The sequence below is a fragment of the Cardiocondyla obscurior genome, linkage group LG06 (assembly GCF_019399895.1).
Source record: "Cardiocondyla obscurior isolate alpha-2009 linkage group LG06, Cobs3.1, whole genome shotgun sequence".
Classification (NCBI taxonomy): Eukaryota; Metazoa; Arthropoda; class Insecta; order Hymenoptera; family Formicidae; genus Cardiocondyla; species Cardiocondyla obscurior.
This window is the reverse complement of record NC_091869.1, coordinates 8,106,604-8,127,090: the sequence shown is the minus strand read 5'-3', so window position 1 is coordinate 8,127,090 and position 20,487 is coordinate 8,106,604. Positions and strand designations below refer to the sequence as shown.

The following is a 20,487-nucleotide window of genomic DNA, read 5'->3' as shown; positions in this document are numbered from 1 at the left end:
ATATACGCGAATCATTCATTAAATTTAAATCAGCTAGAAATGTGTCACTTGAACGTCAGTCGTTGATCGTTATATTCGCGGCCCGTGGTTTTTGGGACGCAGCCATAATTATCTCGAATCGATCGTGCGATGCAAACGCAACTTGAAGTGTGTTTTTGCACGCGCAGGAGGATGAGCGAGGTGGGAGAGAGACAAAGAAAGTATTGAAAGAGAGTAAAATAGAAGACGTTGCACGCACGTTACGCACGTTTTGCAGAATCGGTTTCAATTTCGGCGGAAGTTACGAGCTTGAGCGTCGGGTTTGTCGAGCCATGTTCTCGCCCGTGATTTCCCTCCGTAATGTTTTACCTACCTCGTCATTCTCTGTGCCGGTTGCCGCGCTTTTCCCCGATGCTGCATAGGAAGCGACGGTGGAACGATGGCTGAATCTCTCAGGTAAACGCGCCAAACGTCACCTCGCTCTGCGTTTCACCGAACTTAAGCGTTTGCGCGTGACGATTTGAATGCCAATGGGAATTGCGTGGACGCAGAAATGCGGTATTTATTGCCGATAAAACCCAGCCGCAATATATTTCTCTATTCGTTTTTCTTTCCATTTATATTATTTTACGTATATTAATAATTGTTAATGGAATATTAAAATATGTGACGTAAACCGCTTAACGAAGGTAATACATCGCTTTGTTGCGTATTTCGTTTATTCTTCAATCTGTTTGTTTTCAGCTTGTACATTGGAAATTTTATCAGATAACTTGTAAAACACATGGCTGACGAAAGATTACCCGATTACCGTGCTTCTTGCGCGGAAGACAACGACGAGATTGAGGGCCTGAATGAGAAACTGATACAATTGTTGTCGGTACAAAAGCATTTGATTCCAGCATGTAACAGTTCGTTGTGTGACAGTATATTGGAAGATAATAGTGATTCCAAGACACCTGGTTCTTTGTCATTCAGCCACTGTAGACATGACTGCTCTATTCTGTGTCATGAAAGCCCATCTAAGATGCAGAGTACATCAAATCCTCTTCCACCCATTGGTGTATTCTGGGACATTGAGAATTGTCAGGTTTGTTTGACATTATATTTGTTTTATAATACATTTTTTTTTAAGTGTAGGTAGGTAGAAAGAATTTTTAAATAAAAAAAAAAATTTATTTTGTAGCTAAGTAATAAAAGAGTAATAAATTAAATTTTTCTTAGTCTATTATTAAAATATTTTTGTATTGCAGGTTCCTAAAGGTAGGTCTGCCATAGCAGTTACTCAGTTAATTAGAGACAAATTTTTTAATGGCTATAGAGAAGCAGAGTTTATTGTGGTTTGTGATGTTCAGAAGGAAAACAGTCAAATCGTACAAGAACTAAATGACGCTCAGGTAGAACAACTACTTGGTATAATTTTATGCTTTGCAAAAATATTATTTATTATTAATTACCGCATAACTATTATTCTACATTCATCAGGTTAATTTAATACATGTAGCTGCTACATGTAAAAACGCTGCTGACGAAAAACTTAAACAAACGATTAGAAGGTTTGCCGATATCCACGGCAGCCCAGCAGCCATAATTTTAATATCTGGCGATATTAATTTTGCCGCTGATCTCAGTGATTTACGCCATAGAAAAAAGATTTATGTGATATTGCTGCATAAAAAGAATACCTCAGAAGCGTTAATATTATGCGCTAATGAACATTATGATTTTATGGAGCTCACGGAGCCACTACCGTCCAGACCTCCACCAAAGGTATGAAGTCTGGTATGTGACGACTATAATATTGACAAGGGAATTTTTATTTTAAACTGCTAATATTAATTTTGTTGCACTTTTTTCAGATGTATTTATTTAATAAATAATATGAATAGCATACATATACAGTATACTTTTTTATTTTTATTTATTTTTTATTTTTTTATTACTTTGTTTTACATGTATTTATGTGCAGTATACTTCGTATTTTCCAATTTTAAAAAGAACATACTTAAATTAAAACTTTAATGTTCATTAATGGATACAGTAATTTTATGGAATTAGTAATTTTGTGTTTTTTAGAATACAAATTAATCCCTTTCACGATATTTTATATGATTTCAAATAATAAGAATTAAATGATATATAATCTATCCTTTGCATATATTTATCTAGCTCACCTTTAAATATAATTTAACACTTTCAGGGTAATGAATTCTATGACCTTTTAATTAATAATCTTCCCGATGAAATCGACGTTAACGTCATTAAGCGTCGTCTTAAACAATTGTCAGAAAATTGCGGTGGTCGTGTAGTAGACGTCCAGTCAAAAACTGCCATCGTACGGTTTACATCGCACAGTTCTGCAGATAGGTATATATTTTTTTCTTATTTGGTTGCTGGCTCCAATTCGTATATTAATTTTTATTTAAATAACCCGCTTATATGTCATGCAAATCAGCCTTTTACATTTTCTGGTATTCTATTGGATCAATATGTGTATATATGAAAAAAGAAAGAAAAACAATCTTGTGTATGTTCCATATTATACACAGATGTAGCGGGGACGAAAATATAAGTAGGGAACATTCGAATAATAGACAGTAATGTAACGAACATAGTGGTATCAAAGTACATCATATAATACTTCACATAAGTTCACTTACTGTTATATTTATTAGCACATATTAAGATTTATTAAAAAGAAAATAATTTCAAGCAGAGTAATATATGTCCTGTTAATTTTTTTTTTATTTATTACTTTTTATTTTAATGTATTCAATATCATGATATTGAGTGGTGGTTTTACTATTCATGGTAAGCTACGTTCGTTGTAACGCCATTGTCAAAAGGGTTCTATGTCGTCTATAATATTGAGAAACGCATTAATTTAATATATAATAAAATTTCGTTCTAACATGCATATTTCTATTAAGAATAGATTTTTGTACAGTTAGAAATGATTTTTGTGATCTGTATCTAGTACATTCTCATGGTTTACAAGGTCATTTATAAGTGGAATTAGTTGTTAAGCAAGCTGTATGATAACATTGTAATTTTTTTTTTATGTTTGATAGGGCTCAGAAACGTATGGAAGGAGAATATGTTTTTGGATCAAAAATATTTGTAAAATATCTCGGGAAAGAGAAAGGAAGTATAATCATCAAAAATCTAGGTAATTTTATTGTAATTAACACTTTAATGTTCACTGTCACGTAATTTGCGATCTATCGGTTACGGATGGCACAATGTCAACGAAGCCAAATATGCGACAATCAATGTTAATATTTTTTTCAGGAAGTGTTATAACTCGAAGTAGAGCAGTCAGTGAATCAGAAATTGTTGTCGATTCTAAGCAAGGTAGCACTAAGCAAATGTATGCTGCGAGTGCTTCTGTATTAGGGACAAGAGCCCTCCAATTTCCACATTATCAGTCTTCTTCATCTGTGGTGGGTGCCCACTCTACTTTCAATCTCCCTTGTGCACCCATCAATGGTCCACCATCGGGGTTAGTTTGTAAAATTTGTTAAATATATCTAGCTCGTTAAATATATTAATTGATATACTTTTAATGATAATTAAAGAAAAAGCTCTGAATTTAATTTTAATATTTTTATTTTACATTTCAGAATAATACAACCTCCATTATTTTTTGGAAGATCATATTCGAATAATGGCGATGTAGCTTTTAATAGGACATACAATGACCTAACTAGAGTACAGTCACCAAATTTAATTTGGCCAATTTCGGGGTCTCAACAATGTGGCCATATATGGGAAGATCAATACAAAGTTAGTTTTGTTTAAAATAATGTTTTAATTTTATTTAAACATTTTTAAAATTTTTTATTTTATTTTATAATTTGCTTTTTATCGTTTTTATTGTAACGTTTACTTTCAATGACATATAAAACGATTTAATTTTGTTTAAGGCGGAAATGTCGAAGGTATTAGGTAAACGAGCTCATATCCCGCAGGTTCGGGAAAATAATCTTGCTGTTTCCACAATTTCTCGCACACCTGAAGGTCTTAGACGCATCAGAGGTACACACGGTACATTTCTTCATGCTTCCGAACGGCTTGGAGGACGACAATCGTACAATTCATTAGCTGTTCCATTTGGTTATAACGGTAACAAACTAGTTTTAATTTTATATAATACTTTATTTATCGATAATACATGACAATTTATATTGTTAATTTTTTTTTTCTTAATGATGGATAATCCGAGAAAGAGCTCTAGAGTCACGAGTAGATTTTTATCCTTGCTGATTCGGGCTGTGAACTTGTAATTTGATCTTATCTGATAAATAATATTGAATAAATTTTTTATTTATTATAAAAATTGAAAATGTTTAATTTTAATATTTTTATTTTACATTTTAGTGCAATCGAATTCTTTTAAACGCCGTAGTCCTTCTCCGTTATACGATGCACCGACTAGAGATAAAAATTCATGGCATAGTCAGGTACAAATTATATTTTTCATTATTTAATATAATATTAAAAAATAAGGAAACTTTATTCTTTTTTTTTTTTTTCTTTTTTAGACTCAACAGCAGAATGTCACACGAAACAATAAAACGCCATCACCTTATGAAAATAATATGTTACAAGGAACAGGACAACACAATCAAACATCAAGGTCGATTTTAAGTGATGCAGAAAATGAAGAAGTAGAGGTACGTATATCGTTATGTACTAATTTTTTTTTTTTTGTGATACTCTTTATTTTATTTTTTTCTCTCAATCTTTTCTTCTCTAGAAATTTCTTAATCCAATAAATAATCGCGTCGGATCTAGCACCAATAATGGCACTAATATACTCATCGAATTACAAGTAACAAATTTAGATCAAAACATCGATATGAAAGACATGAAGCGAATTCTTTCGTCCGTGTTCATGGAACACGTTTCGGTACGTGGCCGTGTATTAATTAAAAATTTATGATTTATATGCAATTTTATTGTAAAGATACGTTTCTTCTTTTATTTTAGAACTGTCACATTTCTATTTTTACACAATCAGACGGTAATTACGCCGCTAGTGTCAAAGTACCTTCGTTATCGGATGCACAATACGCAATTTCACAATTACACCGTCGTAAAATTGGCTACAAGCGCATTTTGATATCTTACGCACATATCGGTGGACCAAATCTGCAACTTATCCGAGCACAAATCGTAATGCTTTTGCAAGAGGTTCCGGGACACAAACTGCCGCTATTCAAATTCCGCGAAATGTATGAGAGCCGGTTTATGATCTCTATAAGCGTGTCAGAACTGTATAAGATGAGAGACGTATGCATAATCACTGAAGAACCGAGTGGCAGAATGGTTTCGCTCAACCCAGATCATAGAAACACACCATCGCCATGCTTTAGTAATACATTACAGGTGCGCGATATATTCCGATGTATTTCGTATTATATGTGTATTGTCTGTAGTATCTTTAAAATGATGAATAAGAAAGCCGAGTCTGAGCTTTTCCGGTCGAACTACATAGTTCCTTTTACTGTCGAGAAGCTTTGATCACACTTTAAAGCGATTATTCTGAATTAATATACTACTCTTTCTTTTATATTAAAAAGATTACATATTTTACATACATACAAAAAAATATTGAATAATATTTATAGGATGGACAAGTCAAGTTTCCATATTGCACAATTCATACCTCGAAACCATTGTCGGACAAAGGCTGGGCGGAACAAGAAATGGCATCTTTACCCAACGTAAAAATCTCTTTAAAACTTCTCGAATCTCGTGTACAACAATTACTAGCATCGCACAATGGTATTCTACCTTTACCAAGGTATATATTTTATTATTTACATTATTTTACGTAAAATTGAATTATGGTATTACTTAAAAAAAATGTATTTTGATTTGCAACAATTTCAGTCTACCGAACTGTTATGAGGCTGAATTCAAAGAACAATTAGAAATAATAGAAAATGGTGTACCGTTAGAACATTTGGTATCATGCTTATCATGTGTCGAATTGAAACAAGATACCGGCAGCGTAAAATTTATTATTTGGATAGGAAAGAAAGATCATGAGAATAATCACGATGGTAATTATCTTATAACTCCATAAGAATTAATTATAAATTGCGCGTCGATCGAAGCTTATTATCTCTTTCAGAAACCAAGTGTGTGAGTCCACCGCTCGCGAATCAATTAGCTCTTTTTAGCCGCGAACTGGTCGATCTTCTGAAAACCGCTCCGCACTGCCAGTTACCCTTTAATCGATTTATACCAGCGTATCATCATCACTTCGGACGCCAGTGCAGAGTCGCCGATTACGGGTTTACTAAATTAATAGATTTACTAGAGGCGCTTACGCCCACTGTTCAAGTAAGTAATTTAATCTTGCGAGTTGCTAAATCAGATTAATTTGCAAATCGTTGGGTTTCAGGTAATGGGAGAAGGCAATAAGCGTGTGGTTACATTATCGCATCGTGCTCAAGTTCGCAGATTCACGTCGGATTTACTACGAGTTTTGAAATCTAAAGCGAGCAAACAAGTGGTACTTTCAGAATTTCCGAGCGTTTATTCCCGAGTAATAGGTACGACATACGTTTCTGTAATATGTATTTGCTTTTGGTTTATCTTTTAAAGTTAAATAAATAGGTACACATAAAATCTTTTTTTAGCAAAACCATGGGACATCGTTGATTACGGTGTATGCAATATCGAAGACATTCTCGGTGAAGTGTCGGAAAACACGGTTGTCGTAACATCCATAGAGAACGGCGATAAAATGATAGCCATCCCTAAACGTGAACAGACTATCGAAGAAATCGAGCGAACGAAACTGTTCGCTAAAGAGGTGTGAAACTGAAAACATTTCTTTTAATCATATTAAAACTTTTTGTGAATTTTTTTTAACTTTGTAATTTAATAGGTGGTCGAGTTATTGCAGCATGCGCCACAATGTAGAATGTTATTCAATAAGTTTGTACCTTCTTATCATCATCATTTCGGCCATCAATGCCGCGTGTCGGATTACGGATTTACCAAGTTGATCGAGTTATTTGAAGCGATTCCGGATGTAGTTAAGATCGAGGAAGTGAACGGAGGCGAGAGACAGATATCCTTGACCGAGAAGGAAAGTCTTAAGGTTCTTTCCGAGCAAATATCAAAATTAGTGATGCGCTCTAGAAGCGGCGTAAATATTTCGAGCATCGCACATATGTTCCAACATCAATTTGGCTACGCGCTACGTCCCGAATTGTACGGCTGTAGTTCGATGTTACAACTTATGAAAAAGCTTGTAGATACCGTTCAGGTATACATGATTGTACAATTAATCTAATAATTGATATATTTATTGATAATATTCATTGCTAAATTTTTTTTTATGCTGTAGGTTATAGATTTGGCTACAGGACCAGCTATCATTACGATAGACAAGTCGCATTTGCAACAAACAACCCTCCAATGCCGACGTGTGTTAATGAACCAACCACAACAAAGAATGCTTGTTAGAGAATTTATACAGCGATACTTTCAGTATTATATGAAGCAATGTAATTTAGATGAATTTAGGAAAAATCTTGGAAATGTTGTTCAGGTATGTACAAATTTATTAATAACTTTACACTACTTGTAGCCATCTAAGGTATTTATTAAGGTACAACTGATTAAATATTCTAAAAAATTGAAACATTTTTAATGCATTATTACATTAAAAAAATATATTTTTCAGTTTACAATAATAAATAACGAACAATATATCGAGTTGACACCATTGCATCGCTTTGCTTGCGAGCTTTATCGTGTAATGATGTATTACGGTGGTACAATGTCTTTATCACAGTTTGATGCGTTGTACTTCAACGTTATGAATTTACCTTGCAAGCCTACACAGTATGGTTTTCCAACAATAACTGCACTTTTACAAGCCTTGCCTTGCACTGTAACGATAAGAGAGACACGGAAAAAAGAAGCCATTATTTATCTAAATAAAAAACTAGCCGGTAAATAAATAATTAAAATAATTAACAAACTTTTCTTGCATATCTTAATATTTCACTGTCTAATTTGAGCTTTTCATTTTTATCAAGCTTCCGTTGGTATACGTTTGCCATTAATATACAAACAGATGTTATCTCATCACGATACGGATTCCAGCACCGATTCGCTTGAAAGCGATTCTTCCTACCGCGCAAATGCCGCTAATACTCTGAACATGATAGATGATCACGAGAAATGGTTTAATCAATTGACGAATGTTAATTCTTGGAAAGTAAGAGATGATAAAGCCTCTCAAAAAACTCTATGGCCAGAAATTCGTGATAAGCATTGGAAAAATTTACCGAATTCGGAAGAATGCTCGAGTACTTGGCCAGTTCCGCAAAGCGGCGGTGAAAGTTTTCTAAACAGCTTGATACGCACACCAATAATGCGTAATTTTCCTCCGCCTCCACCTAAGCCCGATTCTCCGCCCGAGGTAGTGTTCCTAATAATATTAACAGTTACCTCGATATATATTTAACTGATACTATTGATTAATCGTTTTCTTTTACAGGATGTTGTAGTGTGTAAGGAATCGTCACTATGGTCTCCGACAAAATTTACGTATCCGCAAGATGAACATTCCACGAATGTACAGGTACTTTTTTTTTTCTCTCTATCGAATACGTTTAGATATAAAAAGGTGTTTATATCTTCGAAAATTTATAAAACTGGTTTTTTTTTTCAGGTTCCTCAATTAACCTTGCCAAGTTGGAATCAGGTTATAACCAGCGACGATATATCGAATTTGTTGTCACCAACGAAAAATCTATTGCCTGCTGTAGCTAATCCTTTGTACCCGCCTACCTCTCCTTATTATCATAAATCTGTCATTGCACCACACCCGTCGGAATTACCACTTCCTTCTCTGTCGTTAACGCCCAAAAAGAAGACATTGGCAGATAGTCAGAAAAATGCCAATTCGAGAATGCAATTCAATCTTGCAAACTCCGAAAGCGAAGACAATATTGTCGATGATAACGAGAGCAGCGACAGTCACAGCACTTCTGGTAAACTTTGTGAGTAGCTGTATCATTAAAAAATAAAAAAAAAAATAAAAAAAATGAAAAGAAAGAGAAAGAAATAACATTTTGTCAACAAATGTTTGACAAAATGATTGTACGTGTGAATTTATTCGCTTTACAATATCAGAAAACTATGTTTGTCTCGCTAGTTAAAGGCAAGAGGCGTCTGGCGGCTCAGTTCAATCAGCCGATCGAGTCATAAGCAGAGGTGCGCAAGAGAGAAAGACGTTAAAAGTGATAAGCTCAGGATCAAAACCAAATTATGTTTAATCGATTTCTTCATGGAGACAACAAGAAACTATAAACTTCAACGGACTTCGATAGATCGCCATCTAAAATAGATTAAATTACCTATGTACTGTTCTATGGATGGTAGGTACTATACTTTATTTATACTCAAAGTTTACAACCAGTATGTGTATAGATTAAATGTATGCAAAATGAAGAAAAGCGATTATAGCACGAATTATTTTCAAAGAGTATGAAAATATACATCGAGTAAATACGTGATTGATATAATTTGGATCGTAATAGGTGTGAGCGACGTTTATACCGAATGACGTACTGATGGTTATAAAATGTGTAGCATTTTTCATACTGTGATATAGGGTATAAAAAGAAGTGCGACGATAGTAAATACTACATCAAGAAGGGAACTTGGAATGGCAATAATTAATCTTTCTTTAAATAACACAATAAGAAGCGTAACTTAATACATTATCGAATCATGTAATTTTTCATTTTCTTTACATCGCATCTAGTATTAATTTTTATTAACAATCTTGATATAATTTTAATCTTATTTACGTTTGTATCAAATTTACAATCTATTTTTACTTGTTTGTTGCGATTAATTAACGATACATATCATAAAAAAAAATCTAACTTTTATACTTGTTCCTTTTTTTATTTTATATTTGTTAAACGAAAACAGGAGAATATTAGACTAGATTCTGTAATTGTCAAATGTATACATACTTTCTTTTTTATAATCAAATTATTGTTGAAACGCTTCTTTCAATTTGCCTAAGCTCACATGGTCAGAGACAATGTGAGTTTGCATTCATGACATACTGTATGATCGAGAAAGATATTACGTATAATTGTTGCCAATTACAAGATAAGCGTAAATTCTCTTATTTACCATTAGCCCTCAGTTTAATTCGCGTTGTTAATCGTCGTTCTTATCGAATTTCTCGCCATTCACAATTGATACATTTTTTTTACTGCTCAATGTATAGTTTCACGAATGTGTCATGTGAATGAATGTGATTACGAATACAGTGGATGACAAATATGCAAAATCGAAATATGTTACACTGTTATACGTTGCCACGTAATTTTCATAATACGTAAAAAAACAAAATTAATTTTATCAATGAGAAATCTTTAATGTTTTTGGGATTAGTGCTTGCAGCAAAATCGCAGAAATGTAATGCGATAGTACGACCAGAGATGAATTTTAACAGTGGTCGTCGAGACAAATTCGTCCAATAAATTATTAAATGGCGATAAATATCACGGGATTTTATTCACAACGAGACGAGACAAAAGTTCGTATCAAATATCTTAGCAGCATCCATTGCGCAATATCGTTCTTTTTTTTTTCTGTATTCCATTTGAATAGCGATGAGAAGTGTACATGAGTCTATGACTCTGCCTGATGTGGAATTCATTTTTATACCGTTCTGCTGATATATTCAGTGATAGAATAAGATGTATAATGAGAGTGCGAATCTTTTTGAATTGTACAAAATGGAATGAATGCGTGATGATCTCACTTTTAATCTTATATACTTCATGTTTATTGTAAATATGACATGATGTGTAATAATTTTGCAGTGTAAAGTCGATTAGAGCGTACTGTAGGATTATAGCTACGATGGATTCCAAGCTTTATGCGATACTAGTTTACCACTTTATCGTAATACATTATTTTTTTAAAAACACAGATTTAAAAACGAAAGATATATATGTACATACGTGATTCTCGCGTTATCTCCGTTGGATCGCTAGAAAATTCGTGTTGAGTGACATCAGTTATTCTAATAATTACAAGGATCATGTAGTATTTGTGTAGTAATTTTTTTTAATACTTTGTTAATTTATTTCTATTAAAAGAAATCGTTTCGTTACGTGTCGTATATATTTATGCATAATAGTGAATTCAATTGTATTTTATATTTGCGTGAAAAAAAAAAAAAAAAAAAGAAAAAAGAAAAGATGCGGTATTCTATGACAGGAAACTTTTAATTCGTTGTATTCAAAGCATTTTAAGTTCGTGTAATACACGCCGCTGCGTAAGAAATCCTATGAGTGGTTCTTTTACGTTCTAAATATCTAATAAGTTTTATGCGTACTCAATTTGCAATTCGGCATTCAAAATGAATGGATGAATACTCTAATTAAAATATAATGTCAAAACGGAGAAATCTCTAAAAAAAATTCATATGTATGTGAGACGATTTTATCGTAATAACAAACGAGAACAAATGAATGTATAAATCATCGATGGAATCGTGTCTAAATGAGTATTTCATAAATTAATTTGATATACATGTACAATAGGTTTAATCTTTTTTATATATTGTACAATGAAGGAATAAAAGGAAAGATTAATTCATGCAATATTTTGCAATTTAGGTGACACATAGTTTTACAAATCATTTACAAGATATGGATTGTTATAGTGATTGCAAGTGAAAGATTAAAATTCTGATAAATTACTTTTATTATCCCGCCGTTTTTAACTCGTAACAAGTCTGTACACATTAAGCAAACCAGCAATTCTCGCTATAGTATGCGACCGCGTTTGCTATTAAATTATCATCTACAACATTGGTATAAATTGCTATGCTTTGTCCGTTCCCTTCATACCGGTACCTACTGGACCATGACGGCGTTCCCAGATCAAGCGATGTTTCTGTTTCATGTATGCAGCTTTCACATTTAACCCCACTCCCATTTCGCCATCTGCGTATTGATTTATAACAGTATTAAAACTTATTGCTATCTAATAGAGGAGATGGATTTAATATAATATTTAGCAACATTCTCGCGTTTTTTTCCGAACATTTAAATTATTTTTTAAATATAAACTAAATAATAAAGGTTATTTTACATCTATTTGATTTATAAGTTAAATTAAAATAAAATTAGAATACTTTCGTTTATTTCTGACGAACTAATAAAGACCACAAAGAGTCGGAACTCAAAGTTCTTATTACGTTTACGATTTCTACAGAATAACTTTTGTTGCAGATGTTAAACTTACATTTTATAAACCAATTTACAGCTGCTTGTTCGTAAATATCTTTTAAATGCTCGCAAACATGCTTCTCTGTGTCACCGTGATAGAAAGAACACTGTTCAAAACGACTTCTCAGAATCCGCAGAATTTCACTTTCTACTTGTCTAAAAAAAAGTTATTAAAGTCTATAACTTGATTATTGCCTAATGTTAATATCGCCGGCGACGCATATCTATTCTTCGCTTTCTACTTATAATATTTCATTCAAATATTTCAAAGTTTCAATTTACTTATCACGTAAGAATTGACAATTCGCCTCGGTGTAACAAACTAAGTCGTCCGTGTAACACTCGTCGATTGTCGGCACGCGACGATATTGCTGATGATACCACGGGTAATTTTTTTGATTCGGCACCACAAACTTTTCTGTGAAACGAGGAAAAGGGCATTTAGAAATCCTGCGAGGCAACAACATAACCAAAGCGATTAGATAATACCTCGGACGTAAGTGACGGGTGCGTCCAATGCGTAGAATAACGAGTTCATTAATCTGTATATAATGTTATCTTTTTCCGCCATCGTTTTAAGTTAAATAGAAGCAATCCACAATTAATATTCCTATCAGTAATCTCAAATATGTACCGAAATGAAATTAATGTGATCACGTCGCTGCTTCAAACAGCACAGACGTGCCATGAACATACGATACAAACGCAGCTGATAATCGAGTACAGCGGAAAGTAATTCAAGAAATCAATTTTTGCCGACGCGCCACTGATAAAAAAATTAGAATATATCCTATAGGATATATTCTATATTTTATCCATATAAGATATATCTTATATATAAGATATATCTATAAAAAATTGGTGTAATGTCTGATATAGCTAAATCTCAATTTTATCGTTACCGCTTAAAGCCGACGTTGATTGGTTCTTTCGTTTGGGGTGATAAAAAATCCTAGCGCGCTGACCAATCACAGCGCTCTACCGATCGCCTGAATCAGGCGATTAGCTTACATTGTAAGCTAAATAGGTAACCTTTGATTGAGTAATCACATATCGACATTAATTTAACTTATTTTTTGTTATTTTATATAATTAAAGCGAGATAAAAATAACTAAAAATAAAATTAAAGTCGATCCGCGTAAAAGGAAGAGAACATTCGTCGAGTGAATTAATCGCCTAATGCCGAGTGCACATGCGTACCCTATGTCCAATTAGAGTGGAGTCGCTTATCGATAATCGGAAAACAGCCGGCCTGTCACGTACCTTTCTCTCTTTCTCTCTCTCTCTCCTAGCTAGTACGTACTACGCAAGGCCTGCGTGGCCCCAAGGACCAAAGTGTTTCATAAGGTGTTCTGGTTATTGTGTACCACTCATCGCACATCCAGCAGAGGCGCAAAGCAGCGTAAAGTTTCCCGGGGGGCGGACGACGTCACCCGTTTCGGTTTTCGGTTCGCGGATAAAATCTCTCGCCCCTTCTCCCCGTCGTCAGTCGCTGTTAAATAGACAGGTAATTAATGAGGCACGGCGCGAGCAGCTGCAGCGGCCACGCTCCAGATGCAACCGTTCGAGATTCTACGTAATGTTTCAACGCTTTTTTTATTCCGCTCTATTATCTCGCGTGCGGGCGTGCATATATCCGCGCGCGCGCGCACGCACGCCACGCCGCTCGCTTATCTCGCCCTCGCGCGTCTCTTGCCGTGATAATCCGCTCCCCTGAGACGTCCCCCCGCGTTAAATGACAGCTCGAGTCGCTTGGCGGGGGAGTTAGCGCTACGGCACCATAGATTCTGGACATTGATCCAGTCCCGGATTCGTTATATAGCTAAATCTTATTTAATTTTACTGTAGACGTCTCTTTCTCTTCTTCTCTTCCCCCTTTCTCTCTCTTTTCAAGGTGCAAAAGCCTCCTGTTACTCTTTCGCGAGTCGTTCAGATTTCCTGGCGAGAAATTTTCTCATTTCTATTTCAATTTTGCACAATTGACCTTTGCATTAATTTGATGTAATTAAATTGTAGTTGTGTCTTGAAGGAAATTAAAATTTAATTTTCTAAAACAATTTTTATATAACATTTTTTTTTTTATTAAAAACTAATGACGTAAGAAGTTGTTATTTGATTATAGATATTTAATTACTGGATTCTTGAAGACTGCAAATTTATATGATTGTTTTGTTACATGCTGTACCACAGACAAGATGACAGATTCCAAGTATTTTACCACTACGAAGAAGGGAGAGATATTTGAACTGAAATCAGAACTCAACAATGAAAAGAAAGAAAAGAAAAAAGAAGCAGTGAAAAAGGTAAAATAAAGCAAATCTGTTATTGCAGTAATAACTTTGATCTTAATATTTTTTAATATGCAAGTAGTAAGCATTTTTATGCAGAACATTTACATATATAGAAGGTAATTACTCAGGTAAGTTACAAAATATAAAAAGAGGAAACTTGAGTCTTATAATTTCAACTTTTTTCTACAAGAATACTTTTTGTGCATAATATTCTTATTTTGTTTAATAATTCCTTAATCATCTTTGAATTTATTAATGTATGAAAAAATATGTCATGTATATCATAGATGAGTTGAAAAACTTGCTGTGTTTGAGTTTAAAAACAAGAACTTATTAAATATATAAATGTTTCAGCATGTACTCTAGTATTGCATTACTCTGCTTCTTGTAGTAAAATATATTATGTATGAAATTCGAATAACTTAAAAAAAAAAAAAAAAAATGTATAATAGCAGTTTAGAAATGATATAAATAATAAAATCGACGGATGTGTACTTATTAAAATGTATTGTTCTATGCGTTGTGATAAATTTTAACAGCAGAAATGTCCTGTTGATTAATTGTTTAGGTAATTGCTTCCATGACGGTAGGAAAAGATGTATCTGCCCTATTTCCTGACGTGGTGAACTGTATGCAGACCGATAATCTAGAATTGAAAAAGCTGGTGTATCTGTACCTGATGAACTATGCCAAGAGCCAACCGGACATGGCCATCATGGCAGTCAACACGTTCGTTAAGGTAACGTAGCTTAGAAACTCGTCACTCAATTCGTCATCACTATTTTACTTATAACGCACTTTTATCCTCATATTTACTTAAATATTTCTTAATGACACTTGGATGATGTTGAAAAGACTTTGATCTCTTTATAACGAGAGGCAATTAAAAAAAAATTGTCTGTCGTTACATATTCCCCATGACGGCGTCAGAATTGTAAATACAATATCTCCTTTATCAGATATCATCCTCACTGTGTTATATTTTATAGCGTGCCTCGCACTGTGTACAGACTGTGCTTTGCAAATTACAGTTTGCACAGAGCTGTCTGCGTTATGGGACGGAATGTAATTTTTTTCGTTCATTATGACTGAATTGTTTATTTTTCAAAGGGCACGGGTCTGGATTTTGGTTGTTTTAAGAATTAATTTTATACTTAAACAATTGAATTATATACTTAATAAACGGTAAAATATTTTTTACATACTTTCACAACGTCCTTATGGAACCAAATTCCAGAATGTATTCCATAAGTAGTCTTGTTTCTTTCAAAATTAAGCATGTAACCTTTTCTCGAGAGATCACGCAATTTTTTATCTACATGCGAAACGCTTGAAGCAAAAGTGTACATTCTTCCCTGCTGTTTTTTTTTTACAATATAAGTATATAAAATTAATTTATTATTACGTTGCAGTTGCAATACGAATTAAGAATCAAGGAATGATAATCTCGTGTCAGACGTTAACTCTTATCCGTAAATTTCTAATGTGCAGCAGCATGAAAATTGTCATTTCTTAAATGTTTATATTATACGTATGACTGCATCACCAATCGATGCTTGTATAAAGATAATATTTATTAATTGCACGCAATATGTATCATACTCAAAATTTCAGTGTATTTAATTCGTGAATGTAATTCGTATTACAAATAATATCTTATGATGCGCTATTAATATAAATATATGTAAATATATAAATAATTTTTAACACACACATACACACACACACACACACACACACACCCACCCATGTTAAATAATACAACCATTAAAGTTATTTCTATTTGCATGGCGCTAATATGAATGTAATATTCTTAATTCTTTATTCTTAATTCGCAAAATTATACCGCAACAATTGTAAAGAAAGAGAGAAAGAAGAATGATATCTCGTGCTCTTTAAAAAATGACCAGTTCTCGATTACATACTACTTTAAATGACTGATAAGTATAATTATTTAACACTTAATGAAAAATGGTGACGGTGACCAATTTGACCTTTTTCGTTCTAACACGCAAAAGGAGCTAGCGACATCTCCGATGACAAAGGTACCAATGCTACTTTCTACTTTGTTAAAGTTCATGGGTTGAGATAGATAGCCACTACTGTGACTAGACTTGAATCCCTGGCTTGCCCGATTTTTGCGCAGGACTGCGAAGACCCGAATCCGCTGATACGCGCGCTAGCAGTTCGTACGATGGGCTGCATACGCGTCGACAAGATAACAGAGTATCTATGCGAGCCGCTGCGCAAGTGCTTGAAGGACGAGGACCCGTATGTACGCAAGACCGCAGCTGTGTGCGTCGCCAAACTTTATGACATTAACGCGGCTTTAGTCGAGGATCAAGGATTTCTGGATCAGTTGAAGGATCTTCTATCCGACAGCAATCCAATGGTATGTAAAGCTCACCTCTTTCGCGTCATAAAACTTGATGAAATACTCGAGTAATAAAACGTTTTAAAGTTTATGTTATACTATATAATAAATATTTGATGAAATATTAGAAATAACCGAGAAAGTTTTTATTAAAAAAAGATTATAACTTATCGTTATTAAAAGATGATGCTGCAAATAATATTTATCGCGTGTCGTTTAGGTTGTTGCAAATGCAGTAGCTGCTTTGTCCGAGATTAACGAAGCCAGTCCAAGTGGTCAACCGTTGGTAGAAATGAACGCGCAAACCATAAACAAACTACTAACGGCGCTCAACGAGTGTACGGAATGGGGCCAAGTTTTCATCCTGGATTCATTAGCAAATTATTCACCTAAAGATGATCGTGAGGCACAAAGCATTTGCGAACGTATTACTCCACGTTTAGCGCACGCCAATGCTGCAGTTGTGCTTTCTGCTGTCAAAGTAAATTTGGATATATGATAAAAGAAGCATACGATTTGCCTTATTTTATATTTTTTAGGAATTTCTATTTCGTATGACATTAAATCAATCGTCAAATTCTAAAAACTAATTAAAATAAGCTTATCGATTTCTTCGTTATTCTTTTTTGAAATTATTTTTTTATATCTTTGTTAAAAGAAAGAAAAAAAAATTAATTTTGTATTAATAGGTATTAATGAAATTAATGGAGATGCTGCAGTCCGAATCGGATTTTGTCGGAACACTTACGAAGAAATTGGCGCCTCCTCTCGTTACATTATTGAGCTCCGAACCGGAAGTTCAATACGTTGCATTGAGAAATATCAATCTTATCGTACAGAAACGACCAGATATTTTGAAACATGAAATGAAAGTATTTTTTGTCAAGTATAATGATCCTATTTATGTAAAATTGGAGAAGCTGGACATTATGATTCGTTTAGCGTCACAAGCTAACATTGCGCAAGTTCTATCAGAGTTGAAAGAGTATGCCACCGAGGTCGATGTAGACTTTGTGAGGAAAGCTGTAAGAGCCATTGGTCGCTGTGCTATAAAAGTCGAACCATCAGCGGAGCGTTGTGTTTCCACATTATTGGACCTAATACAAACAAAAGTAATGAAATTAAAAATATTAAAATATACATATGTAATAAAATATTGAATTTTATATATTTCTCAACACCTTTAATTTTTTTCAGGTGAATTACGTTGTTCAAGAAGCGATTGTGGTAATAAAAGATATTTTCCGCAAGTATCCTAATAAATATGAAAGCATAATTTCAACTCTGTGCGAAAATCTGGATACGCTCGACGAACCGGAAGCGCGTGCTTCCATGATATGGATCATTGGAGAGTATGCGGAGCGTATTGACAACGCTGACGAACTATTGGAGAGCTTTTTGGAGGGATTCCACGACGAGAACACGCAGGTGCAACTACAATTGCTTACCGCGATTGTAAAACTGTTTCTCAAGAGGCCCACAGATACGCAGGAATTAGTTCAACAAGTGCTTAGTTTAGCCACGCAAGATTCCGACAACCCTGATTTGCGAGATCGCGGTTTCATCTATTGGCGGCTGCTTAGCACTGATCCAGCAGCGGCTAAGGAAGTAGTGCTCGCAGAGAAGCCTCTAATCTCAGAAGAAACTGATCTGCTGGAACCGACATTGTTAGATGAATTGATTTGCCATATATCAAGCTTAGCGTCAGTATATCATAAACCGCCCACAGCATTTGTAGAAGGTAGAGCAGCTGGTGCTAGAAAATCTTTGCCCGCTAGAAGCAATTCGAACGAAGACTCTACTCGTACAACTGCACAACCCCACGCAGCGCAAGTTATACCCGCTCAGGATTCCCTAATCGGCGATCTTCTTAGCATGGATATTGGTGAGTGAATTTTAAGTATTAATTAAGAATAAAAAATAAAAGTAAAAAAGTTTAAGTAATATAAGAAATAATCTTATTAAAATAAATTATGTGTAAATGTTCTAGTTTTTTTTTTTTTTTTTTAAAGCGTGGTTATTATACTTATTCATTTATTGTACTTTAGGTGGATCGACAATGGTCACCCCGGCACCTGCGCCACAGTCTACAGGAATAGGATTAGATCTTCTAGGCGGTGGTCTCGACGGAATTCTGAACAATGACAGCACAAATGCACCAGCTGTGTCTCAAAGCACAACGGGTTTGCTCGGCGATATATTCGGTTTTAGTCAAGGTCCCACACCTTACATACCTCCCAAAGTTAATTGGTTACCAGCCGAAAAGGGCAAAGGCTTTGACATATGGGGCACATTCTCTAGAAAGTAATTAATATTATATATATATATATATATATATATATATATATATATATATATATATATATATATATATATATAAATCAATAAAAAACGTGTAATTTTATTAATCTTAAAATTTTTACTTATAATTTAAAATGTGTAATAGGAACGGACAAATTAGTATGGATATGACTTTCACAAACAAAGCAATGCAACCTATGGGAGGATTCGCGATACAACTCAACAAAAACAGTTTTGGATTGACGCCGGCGGCCCCACTGCAAGTACCGGCTCCTCTGAGTCCCGGATCAAGTATAGAAGCAAGCGTTATATTATCCACTGCTGGTGCAGTGCAACGTATGGAACCTTTAAACAATCTGCAAGTTGCTATCAAGAATAACATCGACGTTTTCTATTTTGCGTGCCTCGTACCTATGAATGTGTACTTCGCAGAAGATGGACAGTTGGATAAGAGAGTGTTTCTCTCTACCTGGAAAGATATACCTGCACAGAACGAGGTATTTTAGTTTAGTTTTTTTTTAATTCTTATTAATACAGTAATAAAGACCTCGGAATACATTCACGTTTGCAGGTACAATATACGCTAAACGGAGTAATGTTAACTGCTGATCAAGTGGTGCAAAAAATGCAACAGAATAATGTCTTCACAATTGCTAAGAGGAACGTAGAAGGACAGGATATGCTTTATCAGTCTCTTAAATTGACGAATAACGTCTGGGTGTTGAACGAGTTGAAAATTCAACCAGGCAATCCCGACGTCACGGTATGTTTGATAAAAGCACATTTACTTTTAACGCAGTTATTTTTAAAAGTAATAGTTATCTAGGAAAAAGTACATTAAACTCAGTTTTTAAATTAATAAAATTATAATTATTTGATAATAATCATTTTTGTTTTTTTCTCATTACAGTTATCTCTGAAGTCTCGGTCTGTAGAAGTCGCTCCTGGAGTATTCCAAGCGTACAATGCGATTTTACATTCTTAAGTTTTTTCCTTTCATGTCAATTAGGGTATTGCTATAAGATGTGAATCATAAGACATAAAAACTTGAGCAACAGCTTATTTATAGAAGCCATCTATGTACATCTGCATGAGATTTGAGAATATCTTTAAACATTGCTATATAGGAATTCCTGTTACAAATTGTCGAATTTATTATAAAAAATGATCACAGGCGTGTATGGAAATAAAAATTTATGATCACGTCTACATCCCTTATTTATGCCTTTGTTGCATTTTGTT

At 34.1% G+C, this 20,487-nt stretch overlaps 3 protein-coding genes across 8 annotated transcripts; 2 read left to right on the top strand and 1 right to left on the bottom strand.

Annotated features, from left to right (window-relative positions):
- Nucleotides 1-186: 186 nt before the first annotated feature.
- Marf1 (meiosis regulator and mRNA stability factor 1-like protein) lies at nt 187-11,648 on the top strand. Of its 3 annotated transcripts, XM_070658484.1 has the most exons (25): nt 187-435; nt 724-1,069; nt 1,233-1,376; nt 1,465-1,749; nt 2,180-2,346; nt 3,051-3,148; nt 3,271-3,481; nt 3,603-3,765; nt 3,906-4,104; nt 4,360-4,442; nt 4,524-4,655; nt 4,739-4,891; nt 4,972-5,370; nt 5,613-5,788; nt 5,878-6,050; nt 6,122-6,333; nt 6,395-6,545; nt 6,633-6,808; nt 6,884-7,267; nt 7,349-7,552; nt 7,688-7,958; nt 8,046-8,431; nt 8,510-8,593; nt 8,684-9,014; nt 9,170-11,648. In XM_070658484.1, exons 2-25 carry the CDS (start codon nt 764-766, stop codon nt 9,220-9,222), a joined length of 4,941 nt encoding a protein of 1,646 aa, XP_070514585.1. In that variant the 5' UTR covers nt 187-435; nt 724-763; the 3' UTR covers nt 9,223-11,648. The 3 variants fall into 3 exon arrangements, with proteins under 3 accessions (XP_070514585.1, XP_070514586.1, XP_070514587.1); XM_070658485.1 differs by lacking the exons at nt 4,739-4,891; nt 4,972-5,370; XM_070658486.1 differs by lacking the exons at nt 187-435; nt 724-1,069; nt 1,233-1,376; nt 1,465-1,749; nt 2,180-2,346 and adding an exon at nt 2,553-2,790.
- An 85-nt stretch (nt 11,649-11,733) lies between these two features.
- Nucleotides 11,734-13,052, bottom strand: Nd-pdsw (NADH dehydrogenase (ubiquinone) PDSW subunit). The gene is made up of 4 exons (XM_070658590.1): nt 12,768-13,052; nt 12,561-12,696; nt 12,295-12,434; nt 11,734-11,993 (listed from the first exon to the last, which is right to left on the bottom strand). The coding sequence occupies exons 1-4, from the start codon at nt 12,847-12,849 to the stop codon at nt 11,872-11,874; spliced, it is 480 nt and encodes a 159-aa protein (XP_070514691.1). The 5' UTR covers nt 12,850-13,052; the 3' UTR covers nt 11,734-11,871.
- A 490-nt stretch (nt 13,053-13,542) lies between these two features.
- On the top strand, nt 13,543-20,454 carry Ap-1-2beta (adaptor protein complex 1/2, beta subunit). 4 transcript variants are annotated; one of them, XM_070658499.1, is made up of 12 exons: nt 13,543-13,786; nt 14,470-14,582; nt 15,139-15,309; nt 16,589-16,615; nt 16,717-16,962; nt 17,165-17,425; nt 17,634-18,056; nt 18,142-18,829; nt 18,993-19,248; nt 19,391-19,742; nt 19,817-20,008; nt 20,156-20,454. In XM_070658499.1, the coding sequence occupies exons 2-12, from the start codon at nt 14,475-14,477 to the stop codon at nt 20,228-20,230; spliced, it is 2,799 nt and encodes a 932-aa protein (XP_070514600.1). In that variant the 5' UTR covers nt 13,543-13,786; nt 14,470-14,474; the 3' UTR covers nt 20,231-20,454. The 4 variants fall into 4 exon arrangements, with proteins under 4 accessions (XP_070514600.1, XP_070514599.1, XP_070514601.1 ...); XM_070658498.1 differs by having other exon boundaries at nt 13,543-13,855; XM_070658501.1 differs by lacking the exon at nt 13,543-13,786 and adding an exon at nt 13,934-14,173.
- The last annotated feature ends 33 nt before the right edge of the window (nt 20,455-20,487 follow it).